At 40.5% G+C, this 15,424-nt stretch overlaps 1 protein-coding gene across 1 annotated transcript in view; it reads left to right on the top strand.

Annotated features, from left to right (window-relative positions):
* LOC145413629 (uncharacterized) overlaps nt 1-15,424 on the top strand; it is a 155,445-nt gene that overhangs the window by 70,002 nt on the left and 70,019 nt on the right. The window contains exons 24-26 of the mRNA XM_080283290.1: nt 2,836-3,058; nt 3,708-4,367; nt 15,240-15,393. Of these exons, the coding sequence (XP_080139416.1) occupies nt 2,836-3,058; nt 3,708-4,367; nt 15,240-15,393 (1,037 nt within the window). The remainder of the gene's footprint in view (nt 1-2,835; nt 3,059-3,707; nt 4,368-15,239; nt 15,394-15,424) is intronic.

The following is a 15,424-nucleotide window of genomic DNA, read 5'->3' as shown; positions in this document are numbered from 1 at the left end:
AAATTTTTAATGTCAATTTGTTGTCACCAAATTCACCACATTCATTTGGCAAAGCACTCCCAGACGATCTTCCTTTAGTCATGTAGCGAAGTTACAACTGATAAGATTAAGATGATGTCATGCAATTTTATACTTACTTTGATGTCACCTACTGTTTTTTTACACACTGAAGTTGACATGGAATGCTTGCCCAGTGAATGACCAAATTAATAAGTTTGCTTGTCAGTCAACTAAATTATGCATTTGCCCACCTCAGTCACTCAGAGGCATACTGAGGCCCATAAAAAAATCTGTATTTGGATCATTTTATTGTATCGATGACTATAAACTGATAATCTGACGTATTCCAAAGTACTGAATTATAGCCGAGATGAAACATGAGTTCCCTGAACTGTATTCTTTCACCCCAGATGGAGAAGGCTGTCCCTAATTTTATTGAACGGCTCACTGAAATTCAATAAACAGGGGAAAAAACAGGGGAATAATGACTGAAGAGAGCTATAGTGAAGACAGTTGCAGCTGATGTCATTTGAGGCTACAAAAAATTAAGTGAACAAGGGATATCTACTTTTAATTGACTGCCCTACAGATAACAGACTTCGACATACATATTTAAACCATATTTTCATTGGCACAGGAAGGTTCGTATCACTTCCATCTGAGCGATTTACTTTTCCTCTTACGGTCTATTAATCTCCTGTGTTTTACTGATGACAACTATGTCTAAATAAAAAAGACATAGGTAACATTAAAGAGAATATGGATGTATAATATGTAAAATAATTCCCTGAAGAAGGAAGTACAACAATGTTCCCATGTCAGCAATCTTATGGCACCTACAGGGAGGGGAAAAAAGGGGTGGGGGGAAATACAATGCTTTCTTTTAATTAACTGGAAAAATTATAGTGGGTTCCTTACTTAAACTAACGCAAGCCTGACTAGCCTTCTTCACACGTTTCGTTCATCCCACACCCCGCCCGTCACCGCCAACCAACCACCCATCTCTCTGTTGCCCACCATCCAAAAATTCTCTTACCGCTCAGTGTTCATAAAAGTTCACGTGTCCTCTCACTAAATCCGTCAACAGTGTAAGTGTTCAAAACGCTGGAGTCAAATCACATTGGCTTCTGTTTTTCGTTCCACTGCTTTAAATGTGGTGGAGGCTGCATCATTCTCTAGTGTCGTGTTCTGAGCGACTTTGGAGACTTCGCAGTGCCTTTTTCTTAGCGATTTATTTTGTCATATATTTTGCTTTCTCTTATGTGTTGTGGATATCTGTTAGTATTGACCCAGTTTGCTTTAATGACACAAGAGGATCATTCATGTGTGATGTGCAGATTAAATCGCAGAGAAAGCGGCGTTGCGAAGTGTCCTAGGCCCGACAGAAATGCGGTCCTTGGATATTTCGGAACATCTCTTCTGTAGCGAGTAATTTTCCACACTGCACCTCAGTATCCTTTTGTATGCTATTGATGCAAGTTGCGCCAGTATGAAGACGATATAAACAACATACACACGAATGTTAAGGTGTAGTATGCATAATAAATCACTAAGGAAGAGGTGCTACGAAGCTTCCTGTGCCACCCACAATGCGACCCCCTGTGTCTCTCTGTACTCAATGATGATTATGAAGAGAATTTTTAAGCTGTACATATGAAGAGTTGAGTTAAATTCATAGTTTCATGAGCCTATCAAATGAATCTAAAAATATATATAGATATTCAGTGTCACTAAAATTTGACCATAAGCAAAATTAAGCAGCGTGTATAAAAAAAAGAAAAAAAAAAAACTTAATTTTCCACGAGAAGATGGTCTACCCATAAAAGATACATAATTCATTCATTAAGTTCACTAAGTTTTATTTCCAGATACATTTTCTTTTTACTTCCCCTCACATTTATTCTCTTCAGTCCGGTGACGTATATATTTAGTTCATTCCAGCAGCCTTCATTCGCTATTATTCAGCTAAGGGAGAGACATTATACTGCGAAGGAATTGAGAGAGACTGTTTGTGGACCTGGTCCATATTCTTGCTAGTTAAGAGAGCGCCCAAACACCTCTTCCTCAGCGATTAATTGCTGAGTATGACTAGATAATATCGTTTTGTATGTTATTTAGGGTGAACATGGGGTTATTTGAATTATTTAAATGATAAAAGAGGAGATTATGGAGTAAAAAGGAAACTAAATTGCTTTAGAAGAGGTGTTAGGGAGCTGCTTAACCAACGAGAATACGACCGCCTGTCACTACATATGGTTTCTCCAAAGGTAACAAAATCGCCTGAGTTGAGCAAGAATAATAATGAAAGTACGTACATCATCGGACTGTAGGAGTTAACGACATGGGTTCAGTGTTGTTTCCATTTTATTCTTGCTATTCAGAGGCAATTTTTACTTAGCGTTGGAGAGCCACTTGGCTGTGACGGGTTTAATTAAGGTTACCTCTAACTCCTACAGTCCGAAAACTCCTAAGCTGAATATGGTTATTTGGAGATGGCAACAATAAGCGAAAAGTACGCCATTGCAGTAAAGGGGTTTACCTTATCAAGTGTATTTTAAAAATGGTGTATCGTCTCTAACTTCAGATGATTTCATTCAGTTGTGGAGAGACTTTTCGAACTGGAGGAGTTGTTGTTATTAGCTTCTTTAACACCTTCAGTGTAAGTAGTGTCATCTAAATCATATAAAATCGTCTTGTTCAGTAACAAAAACAAAATTTAAAAGAGACGTCACCGCACTGAAAGGGTTAACAAGTTTTTTTCAGACACCATTTCAATTCCCCACACTTTAGAGAGGCGACCGGAGTGGTGACCGTGCGTGCTCTTGTCCCCTACAGCAGGTGATGGGCTCCATGCGGCGTGATAGCTTCGGTGGCAGTATGGACGACATGCTACGACGCCAGTCTCGCTCCTCCAGGGGCACCCCATCCCTCGCTCGCAGCAGCCCCATGGTCACCTCCTCTAGCACCATTTCGGCCGGCATGGACCTCGATACTGATGACATAATAGCCCCCCCTGACGATTTCTCCAATGGAACCATGAGCACTCCAGGTCCCTCAAGTAAGTTTTGTACTGTCAAAGACAAAAGTTCGACTATTACACCGCGTCTGCTTCCGACTTAGGGCATGATCGTCACTTTCCTTCTTGACGCCTTCCTGTCAGAGAGGATCGTCTATGGGAAGAGAAAAACAGAAGCGTTTTTCAACTTCGAAATATTAAATAAAGAAGGAAAGTGAGAAGCAGAACAGGTGAAGCATTAGGTGAATTCTTGTCCTCGACTAATCCATCACAAAGCTTCCAATAAAATGAGAAATATATATTATGGCTGCGTGATTCATAGGGCAATATTGTTATAGGTTTAGATATCGTACCACCTCTCTCAGTCTTGGGTCTTACTAATACCTGATTGTTAATGATGCAAATCAAATCGATATCAAAAATTGCATGAATAACTTACCAAAGAAAATCAAATTACAAAATACCAAATAAATCTGTAGGCCAAAAGTTTTCTAAGCCAACAACATTACGGCACATGCCTCTGTCTAATCTACTAAGCTTAGTAGTTTTTTACCCATTGCAAAGGCCTCCCAACTAGAATAAAGCCAATTTGTCTGTGTAAACAACTACCAGGTACTATAAGTTGTGGGATATTCTTTTTACCTGTTACCCATAATACATTTAATAACTTCGGATTCCCTTCTCTCGCCAGCATCTCGTCCTCGCTCCTCGATCCTGCGACAGATGCACGACACCTGGACCAGCCTGGATGACGGCCACCCCATCACGGAGCAGGTTTATCCTCAGCAGAGCTCCTATGACCTCACTATCACCCACCAACCCTCCACCCCGGGACCCAGGCCAATCGAACAGACACCCGGATCCTCCACTTTCCACTACAGCATGGAGTCGTTGTCTTCCTCACACTACCCAGCCACACCCCGCACCCCTCAGCCCACCCCTACAGTTCTACCTATGCCATCCTCTCAAGTCACCTACCACGGCCAGCCACACATTCAGCAGCAACATGAGCAGGAGCAGAGTCAGCAGTATCAGCAGTATCAGCAGCAGCAACAACAACTTCACTTCCAGTACCCCCCAGTCCAGCGGTCATCACCACCATACGATAGGCAACCTGTACAGCGTTCATCACCTCCCTACGACAGGCAGCAACAACAGCAACAAGGGGATGGACAGTACTTCATGCAGCAGCAGCAACAGCAGCAGCGAAGCTACCAGACGCCAGGAACTGAGCCTAGCACACCCGTCCCACCACCCTACGCCAGCCTCGACCCATCTACACTCTATTCCATCCATCCCACGTACTTTGATGATACAGTTCGGCCTGGAACTTCCTACAATGGCCAAAATGGTAAATAATGTTGTCAGTTTGTGATTATCAGATATTTTCTGGCACAGAGTTTTATCATTGCTTCTGTGAGCTGCATTATAAATATGTCAGGCTTATCTTCTGTACCGTTTAAAGTGGACTCCGTCATCTCCTTCATGTTAAGTTTTCTTTCTTACGACCATACAAATATTCAACAGGTTTTTCTTGATCTCACAATACTTACCGTTTCCCCCCATCCCACAGGGAGGAGCGATAAGGGACACAGTTAAGTATCCAGCCTTTCCATCTCAATCCCGAGCTTCCAATGCCTCCCTCCATCCCTCTCTCGGCATCCATAGCATAGCTACCCTTCGCAAGCGATTCACTTACTTCACAACTGCAAACTACATGAAATCTACTGCAGCTACAACAATCCTTCAACTTCATCTGCGTCGGGCATTGAAGTGATATTAATATTGTCGTCGTCTAAATTCCAATGTAATTCTCTCTTACAGTTCTTTCCTTAGTCAGTTCAAGTAGATTTCTGTCTGTCGACTGAACAAGATCTTAAAGGCAGATAACCATTATCGGTTGAAAATTTGAAGATGGGAGATTTTGTAACATCCATCGCCTTTCATACCTCTTAGTTCTTTGGTATTGGCCCCTCAGACTGTGTATTCAGCAGTCACACTGCCATCATATCTCTCTAATCCTGCAGTAACATGTTGACACTTAACTAGCAGGATCTTCATATTTGTGTTCTGAAATCGACTTGAATTCTCTTTCACAGTTCATATTTTACAACTTGATCCCTGTTACTGCAAATTTAGCTTTATTTTCACACACACTGCCACCATCTCCCTCTCCTCTGAACTGCCGATACTGAACCAACAGGACACTCTTACTGCTCCAGTGTTATATATGTGGGAACGTGAGTGTCTTACCCCCTGAGGTTGCTCCGCTATTCATTCACCAGTGACAGAGGGAAGTTATCAACCAATAAGAGGAGTCTTCGTTTATTGGGTTAAGTTGTGGCTCCGTGGACAGTGCTGGACGCTGTTGATAAAATGTGATCAGAGCCGTATTATATTAAACCTGTAAGCACGAAGGTGTGGACAAGCCCCAGGTTTTGACGTTCATTTCTAAAGCATGCGACCAGTAAAACGCCTTTGTCGGCGTGGTACGAGCGAGGTCATTTAAATCCGAAAGCATTGAAATGTCGCTTTATACCCAGAGGATGCCTAGAGTATATTGATGGCTATCTACCTACCAAGTTTCATGCCTTTACGACAATCTGTCTGGCCTGTGGTCCCTTTTGAAGATTTTCGACAAGCAACACTTGGCGCGTGTCACGTGCACCGCCTGGGTGTGATGAAATCTGTCAAAAAGAAATCTTAAAGAATTGGGCTATCATATAGTGCAAACCATGCAGTGATCGCCCTGCGGTTGCTGAGATATAAGCTTCTCAAAAGCGTTACAGTCAGGCCGGGTCGGGCCGCTTGTGTGTGAAATGCCACTACTTGATGAGAGACTCGCGAGGGCTTGGCCCTCGCTCGTAATGATGGTAAAACATTCCTGACCTTTCTGTATCGTTGCTGACTAAACAGCGATGAGGATGCAGGTTTACTTCGTCTAGCAGTTACAGGTGTTCCATAAATGACCGTCAAATATCATGGGTTTGCCGTCACCTTGGCTCACTGTTTTGTTTTGACAACCGTCAGTCCACAAGCAATTACGCTTACCGTCTTAACACTGCATTCCCTGGAGGAATAGTGAAGGCCACAGTAGTACTTTAGAACATGACAGTATATTTGCTACGATAGTAATCAGTAAATATTTTGGAATTGTACATTATATAATGTTGTACTTTTCGACAAAGGAATAATTACATTGAGTATAATTTAAGACTACGATACAGAGTATTAATAGGACCACCAAGTTTGCCTTCCTGCATTCATAGATGGCAGTACAGTGTAATGAATAAGTTGGTTCCTGGATGCTGGGCCACAACATGAAATAATGAGTAACATCCATGGCACTGAATGGCATTGGACCAGTTATAATTTTGCACCATTGGCGTGTCACTTTCATCCGATATCACAGTTATACCCATCGACATCGTCACCACCGACTATGTAAATAATAATGTACATAAACACTGACCAAGTCATATCAAAACTTCTCCTTGGACAAGCTTGATCAGAGGATATCACCTCTCAGTTTATATTCCATTACATCACAAGTCCTGGGAGGAATTTATACAAGTAGCATGAGATATTCAAAGTCTCATCTTCACTACTCACTCATATCAAAACATCCCCCTGGACAAGCATGATCACAAGACATATCCTTTCAGCTAACATTTCATTACATATGTCCAAGGAGAAATTAGAATACGTAGTTTTAGATACTTGAGCATATTTTCACCATTCACTCACGAAAAACAACTCTCTGGACATTCCTGAGCACACGACATTTAGAGCTCAACCAAACATCCCACAGCATCACTTATGTCCAGAGAGGGTTTAGAAGGGGTAACATCAGACACCGAACTCCACGATTTCTCCATTCACTCGATGCTACCTCGTCATAATCATTTAAGTTTAGTGATACAGATATAGTACGGCATATTGTCAAGACTGCATGTGTACTGTATGTTACGGTGGTTGCATATGGCTGCCCTCCGCCCTCACTCGGCTCGTTCCCAGTCCCTTCGGTACGGTGATGTATTTTGCCTTTTACTTAGGCTAACCACCAGCTCTGGTTCAGGTTGGGACAAGCTTCTAGTAGTGAAGGGATTAACTAAGGCTATATTTAACCCCTTCATTTAGAAAAGCCTCTCCTAAGATGTATATATTCGTCTACAGATTACAGATAGCAAGAATTAAATGAAGGGGTTAATATCATAGTAACTATTGTCATATCTCTTAACTCATGGATTCCCTCCCACCCTCCTCTCTCTCTCTCTCTCTCTCTCTCTGATAATCTGTGATATCTTGTTACGTGTATATCTTAGGTGTTTATGTGTCTGTATTCGTCCCTGTATGTGGGTGCTGTGCATGCGCATACGTTCAGCATTCTTCCATATTTCGTCTTTGTCTCTGCAGGATTTGATATTGGATCGAATTCCATTAATAGAATTTAAAAACAATGAGTTTTCTATTTATTTTAGTTTATCAAATTTTGGTGTTAATTTCCTTCATTCCATTAATTAGCTCATAAGTGTTATAGAGCTTATGTGATTGTGATTTCAAAATTTCTATCTACCTAGGGTAAGGCAGAGAAATTATATAAACTAGAGTATATAAATTATAAAAGCAACTGATCAAGAAAACAGGATCAAAATATGAATCTGGAGTTGCCTTCAAAATGTGAGCTTACTTTAGAATAAGGTGTTTATTAATCCATATTTTTATGTTTTGTTTACAATGAGATGATTCACTGCAGAGTTTATGTGTTATGTGTTATATGTGGCCATCAGAGCGATTAACATTATATAACCAGTCGTAAGAGATCCATATTCTTGTACACATATTAGACTTAAGTTTTGTTATACTTCAGAGATATAATATGTACGAAAATTACAAGAAAATAAAGTTTTCTAATCGAATAATGTTTCTTTTTATATATATATATAGAATAGCCAGAACTCCTCTGCAAAGAAAGCATAATAACCGTTTATAAATAAGAATTTCTGACTACAATGCATAGTTTTGAAACGATCTGAAAGACTCAATCGGCAATCTTACACACACACACACACACACACACACACACACACACAGCCTTCTGGAACAATTTTGGTAACAGATACAAAGTGGAAAAACTGTTCAGTTCTTCATGCAATCTGAAATTTCTTTTGCAGCCGGTGAAAATTAATGATCAGTTCTAAACTATAGTTGTAGAGATTAAACTAGGTGAGGATGATTATGGATATGAATGCTGACGGCTGAGTGCCAAAGAGCAGACCTAAGAAGACATGGGGTAAATGTTAATAAAGAACTCGGGGTAAAGGAACTAACCAAAGATGTTGCAAGAGATAGAAGAGTTCTCATGTCTTACCAATGATGTTTCAGGGGATGAAATAACTATCAGGTCTAACCATAGACGTTACAAGAAATGAAAAAATTATCAGGTCTAACCAAAGATGTCGCAGGACACCGAACAGCATCAGGTCTAACCGATGATGTTGCAAGAGAAAGAACAGCTGTCAGGTGTAACCGAAATTTTTACAAGAGACAAAACATTTATCAGGTCTATTCAAAATGTAAAATGTTGCATGAGATGAAACAACCATCTGGTATAACCAAAATAATGCATGAAATGGAACAGCTACCGGGTGACCATGGCGGACACTGGCATAACCGAAGTCTGTAAAAAATTTAAATGCAATAGAATATTCCGAAAACAACCTGCGCGACTTTATGGTTTTGGAATACGCTTATCAGTTCGTCCAGTGCTATGAACTTGTTTTTTCCCCCTTCCTCGTTTAGGTCTCAACCAAAGAGGGACAGTCACTTCCTTCAAAACACTAATGTCTCCCTTTAACATATAGTACAGTTCTTTCATTCCCTTCCACTTCAGGCATAAGATTCATATCCTGTGTGAAGATTTATTTGTGTTTATGGGATTTAATCCTGACAGCATTATTTATGTAGAGTTGTTATTCTAGTTTAGCATAAGGAATTTATAAACAATATGATATCTATATTGGTTTGATGGAGCAACGGATAGAATAGGTCATTTTGATCTAGATAATTTGCCTTTCGTACGCGAAAGCATTGTAGGAAAGCCATCACTCGGCGCTCCATCTAGGGGGGCGTTGGACTACTGGATGTAAACACATCATCCTTTCATTTGCTCTCCAGCCATCCTATCGGGAAGTTACTCACTCGCTTCACAACCTTTGTGCCGGCAACATCTTCGCCCTTCCCCTGCCATAGTCTCCAACATCGGATAGCCGATTCCTAAGCTAAGTCCTTACATCTTTATATAGGCCTATATAGATTAGGGACCCTTCTTCCTGTAATCGGCCTTAAAGGTAAGCTATAAGCAGGTCCTACTGTGATAGGAGTGATACCGCCCAGGTAGAGATAGTAACAGTACTAAAGGTAGCCGTTTACCCAGTCACAGAATATGTAGACAGACCTGATTACAACCCATGCACACACACCACAAAGCCAGCCAGGAGACAGGGCGTGTGTGCTGGGCAATCCCCAGGCCCTGTCTTCCCCCTTACTGTTTTTTTAATCAGCCCATACCCCACTGACAGGGCTAATCTATGGCCCGGCCTGCACTATAGGTGCAGGGAATCTTCAAACGAATGAACGAACGAACAACCCATGCGTAAACGATGTAAATAAATTGTGGGAACTATAATAGGACTCGCCCACGTTTGCGGCTGTGGTGTGGTCCGCACCTCTGTACAGTGTTGCCACGTTTTCTATACCGTTATCTCTCTCTCTCTCTCTCTCTCTCTCTCTCCTGGCGGGAAATGTGAGCCACCCTGAGTACTTTTGATTCTTTTATAAGTTATTTATAACTGTGCTTTCATTTGTTAATTTGGTTTTGTTATATTTAGTGATGCCGACATGGCATTCAATGCATGCCCCTCTCCTGCCTCTCTCTCTCTCTCTCTCTCACCGACTGGGTGTGGAAGTGTTGCCGCTCGCGAGTGAATTTTTTTTTTTACTTCGGTATTGGCATATGCCTACTATTTTGTCCTACATATTAGCTTATGATTATAAATGTGATTATTCCTCGTCCTTAAAATTATGGTAAAAGCCGGTAAATGTGAGCATTTTTCCCTAGCAACACCTGTACAAGCTATGGTTGGGTCTACGGAGGTACGTACTTTACCTTAGGCCAGACTGTGGTGTGTAAGTGTTGCCACTCACAAGAATTACATGAATTATTTCTTTTACTTTGGATATTGGCATATTTCTTCTTTTTTCAGGCTCATTATCTTATATCCATAACTGTGATATTATTACCCACCCTAAAACTACGCTAAAAACCATTAAAAGTGACTACAATTTCTTTTAGCAACACTGTACAATATGTATGCCATGTTTCTGTGTTACTGTATAGATATTTTATGCATAACAAGATTACTGTTGATTCATCCATCAAAATACACGTGTAAGTTTTATTCATCTGAATTTATCGAATTTGTGATGCCTTGTACATAAATAGCTTCCGTTTCATATCGCAAGTTGGGGAAACGTGGCACCATTGTACACAGGTGCGGGCACACCACAGCCGCAAACGTGCGCGAGTCCTACTATAGACTACATAGGAATGTAACGCCAGGATTTTTTATCCCACCGTTGTTCATCAGTGTAACTATGAGAAATTTTGTCGCATCATTATTTATCAGGTTTATTCTGTTTAACTTACTTGCTGATAATACAAAGGGTACTCAATTTAGTCTCCCCTCAACTTAGTCTCTCCTCAATTACTGATAAAGTATTCACCAAAGAAAAAAAAACAAAGTGGGGTGGAGTAACTTCGACTTTGAATGATAAAGGTTAATTGCATAAAGGATATTTTTGGTAGCGTTTGTATTTTTAGCCGAGTCGAGAATAAGTTAGTACCACGTGTGTTAGTCGTTCCCAAAGCGGAGGAATCTTTAACTGGAAGGGGAGCGAGTCATGCGTGAGAGGACAAAATTCCCTTGGTTGGATATCAAAATTGCATATACTTTACTTTAATAAATCAATACTTGTTAAACAACAGACATTTTTTTTTTTTAATTACCTGACCTTTAATAATATGAAGAGTTGTAAATTAAGCACTAGTTTAGACGATAGTAATACAGTACTGTTACCATGCGAAACAATTTGAATATTTAACAATGACTCCTGAGTTCATCTCATTTCATTCTCGATTATCAGTTATTCTTGGGCTCGTCAATAGCCTCAAGACTGGTACATTCAATGATATGGACTGTCTTTTCGGGCTGGCATAGCCTCGAACCAAAAATATTCACTCATGTACTATTATGTCGGGCCAGTCTAAACTCATCACACAATTCACTAATATTTCATAATCACTCGGGCTTTCTTAGCCTCGAGGAACAATTCGAAATTACATATCCTTACAACCACTAAATTCACATCAACACTCCCAATATTTCTAACCTATTAATAATGGAAGAGAAAAAAAAAACGGTTGAGTTTAAATTCGCTTTTCCGTTACTGATCACATTAACTTTCAAAATTCTGTATATACATTATCTACTATAAAAAAAAAAAAAAAAAGGTTCACCTGGTTGATTCATAATTCAATTGCTACTACATTCAGTTATAAATCTATTTGTGGGTAGTGTAAGTGTGTGTGTACAACGAGTCTATGGGCAAATTCACATGATGGCCTCGTGCAAACTCCAAAGTCACGGTGTCTGTGGACCGATACAACGTCTGTTACTCGTAACGTCTGGTTAGCCAATGTCTACGTTAAGCTTTTAACAACATTACTTCATATTGTTCACGACAAGCAAGAATTAAAACAAGCAAGGGGGGAGAAAGGAGGAATGTGTACAGCTCACCTGATACAACGTCTGTTACTCGTAACGTCTGGTTACCCAATGTGGCTTAGCTGGGCACGTAGGGACGCTACTGCTAGTCAAATGAGACTGTGTTTTTGCGATATGGTGGGTTTTAATTCTCTTCACTATTTATATAGTAGAGTACACATGACGTTAGGACTTTTGATTGAATTGGGGAAAATTTGGGATTCATTCCTTACTACAGTTAAATACTGAATTTACCTCCATCCCGCCCTGAGTTTGGGGTAGCTTATGCCATCTAGTGACGGCTAAGGCAAGCGGAACTACTTGATCCTCACAAATTACATTATCTTTGCCTTTTGTGACTATTAATTTCACATATTTGGATTCTAGCAGCTTCATTAGTAAGCATTTCACAACAATGATACGGAAAGAATTGCATACCCATTATTATTCTGTTTAAAGTTTAAACTTGGCGACCGGCAACGACGCACCATAAACATGGGGATGTTGCTCACATCTGTTATTCGTTACTTACCAGATGGGTGAACTCCCATAGCTCAACACTCCCAGTTTTTTTTTTTTTTTTTTTTTTTTTTTACGTGTCCGACTCTGGGCATAGGCTTCACAGCCTGCTATCAAGGCCCAGCAGTCCTCCTACATACCATACACCTCTACATGTCACCACTTCGGCGCTAACACCCACCGTCCATATTGAATACATGCTAGGGCTGTCTCATACAGGACTGGTGTATTGGTATTAGCGGGGGTATTTTTACGACATGTCGGCGGGTCTTTTGGTGATCAGTAAAGCCTGATTTCATGAAATTCAAATCCTTAAACTGTTCCCTGCCCCAGCCGGGATTCGAACCTGGGTCCGTTAGGACTGCAGGCCCCCTCTCTACCGATTGAGCAGTTACACTACCTATGCATAGATACAGAGATATATACATATAAAAATAAAGTTGTCCCTATATCGATCATTAACACATGAACTACTACTTAGAACAGGAGCCTTATAGACTAGTATTCAGATTACACTCTATCTAACTTAGAAATTACAGTACCTCTAAACATATACATGAATACTAAATTTGTGGCATTACAGGAATTCTTCCATAAGAAATTAAGCCCAAGGACCAAGATGTCCTGGCCACCTTTGAGAACACTATATTTTACGGCCAGAAAGAAAAACAGTGTGTGGTGCAGTTACCTTGGAAGGTTAACAAGGAGGATCATCCAAGTAATTTTGGTTTAGCAGTAGGCAGACTGAGAAGTTTACAACGAAAATATGACAAATATGACAACTATTGTCAACAAAATGAGGTAATGAAAATGGCTGCCAAAGGTCAACTGCTTTTTATCACCTGCCTTTAGCAGCATTATATCTCATGAACGGCTTAAGCTATCAACGGACTTGGGCAACAGCATATTCTGGAGGACGATTAGCATTCGGCTCCTGAATGTTTCTTTCATGTTTTCTATGAACTGAAAGCTAAACCTATTGCCAAAACCAGTTATTTACTTCGCATTACTTGCTGGAAGTTTTTTTTTTTTTTTCTTTTTTGAGACGTGATACGATTGGTAATAATATGGAAGTCTCGGCTTGTACTCTGGCTCTTTGTTTAGTTGCTCAGAAGGAAGATTACAGAGTGACTGCACTTGTGGCTGAATGTCTGCTGCCAAAGAGCGATGACTGTGTGGCTAGCTTGTAACCACATTTCGCCCTAAGCGTAGAACCTCCCAGGGTCGATGGTAGCCACCCATCAGACACCTACACTCTTAAAGAGGCTCGTACTCAGGAATCATGTCTGGAGGATTTTATCTGACTATTGGCAAACAATTTATTATTGTCGAGGATGTGGACTACAATGAGTTATACAGGAACGAAAAAAGAAAAACATACCTACTGGTTATTTCGATACGCCAAGTATGGGGGTGGGTAATACATAGGTAATTATGCTATGAGTCAAAGACAAGGTTGGGGCTAAGACACCGACGATTTACTTTCCCCGTTCCCTTCTCACTTTTTATACGAATATCAACTCAGTTTGTTAATCAATATATTATGGTCATATGCATAATGTTTGAGGAGGAGAGCCGTGGTGAAAAATTAATAAGTCATAACCGAATGAGCATTGTTCAAAATTTTCATTCACATGACTCCCTCTATCACCCTTTAGATACGTTTCGGATAAAAGACATGGCTGTAATGGGACGTGTAGCTGTGTAACTAACAAGGATGTCACCAGACAAATAATCCCCTAGATCACGGCACGCAGTCGCCGATTTATTATCACGACCCCTACATCATTTCTAGGTGTGATCGGATTGGGGTAATGTGACACCGCTGAAAAGTCTTTTGGTTATGCGGCGTTCTTACGGTGGACAGAAAATCACAAGACAAAAACAATGATACGTACGCTGTGTAATTAAGTAGTTTGAAAACTGCCACGCTCCTCAAATACTGTATAAAGTAAATGTTTTAATTCAGTGTTCGGTACTTGGGTCATCATAAAAAAAAAAAAAAAAAAAAAAAAAAAAAAAAAAATCTTTTCTGTACTTTTGAACAAGTGCTTTATATCGAGTGGCTGGAAAAGTATAAAAGTGTAAGTCCATCTGCATTATTTACGTTTTCTGTCATGCCCGTTTTCTGTAAGTATTGGGATGCTGCACCAGCGTTGCCAAATTGGCGGAAAATCCGCTAGATCTAGCGGGTTTCATTTTCAAGTGGGGGGAAAAAAAATTCGATGCCAGCGGACGGCGGAAAATCTAGGGTATTTACTGTGCACTTGGCGGATATTCTAGCGGATTTGAGAATAGCTGGTATTACTGCACAGGTATTATTATTTTTTTTTTCAACTATTATGAAAATCGTAGGAAAAGCAATTATGATGTAATAAGAATTTGGCAATCTGACCATCTCTGTCTACCCATCCGTTTTCGTTCCGTCTGAACTCTGAAGTCCGAACTGAGTGAACACGTTCTCACCATACGGGCGACCGGGCGGTGGGAGGGGAGGGGGTAGTACACCAGTATTCCTCGAGACTTCACCGTGACCGTTTAAGTGGTTACCTTCAGTTTGGCAATGGGGCCGACATACACTCAAGCATATGGGAAGAGCTGGGAGGCTTTGCCAGATATGAAAGGGTGGCTTACATCTGTGGAAAGAGATAAAACTAAGGCATTTTGTGTGTACTGTTAATGTGAGATAAATGCGAAACTGTGTGATCTGAGAAGACATGCTGAATCAGTGAAACATATAAAGTCATCTGAGCTCTTTTCAAGTACTAGACAAACAAAGCTAGACGTTTCCAAGTACTGCATTGCTCAACAACAAACCACAAGTAAGGCTGAAGGATGGTTGGCAATGACTGTAGCTGAACATACTGCATTTTTTACAGTTGATCATTTGTCGGAAGGGTGTAAAAAAGTTTTCTCTGATAGTAGTGCTGCCAAGAATATGAAGCTGCACAGAACCAAGTGCAGGAACATTGTGGTTAACGTGCTTGCACCGCACTTTGCTGAGAGTTTGCGTAGTGATATTGGAGAATCAAGGTACAGCATCATGACTGATGAATCGACTGAC

The sequence above is a fragment of the Coenobita brevimanus genome, chromosome 97 (genome assembly GCF_032717465.1).
Source record: "Coenobita brevimanus isolate Jiangsu-jjx chromosome 97, ASM3271746v2, whole genome shotgun sequence".
Taxonomy (NCBI): Eukaryota; Metazoa; Arthropoda; class Malacostraca; order Decapoda; family Coenobitidae; genus Coenobita; species Coenobita brevimanus.
Note: the sequence above shows the minus strand (reverse complement) of the source record. Positions and strands in the feature narration are given on the sequence as shown.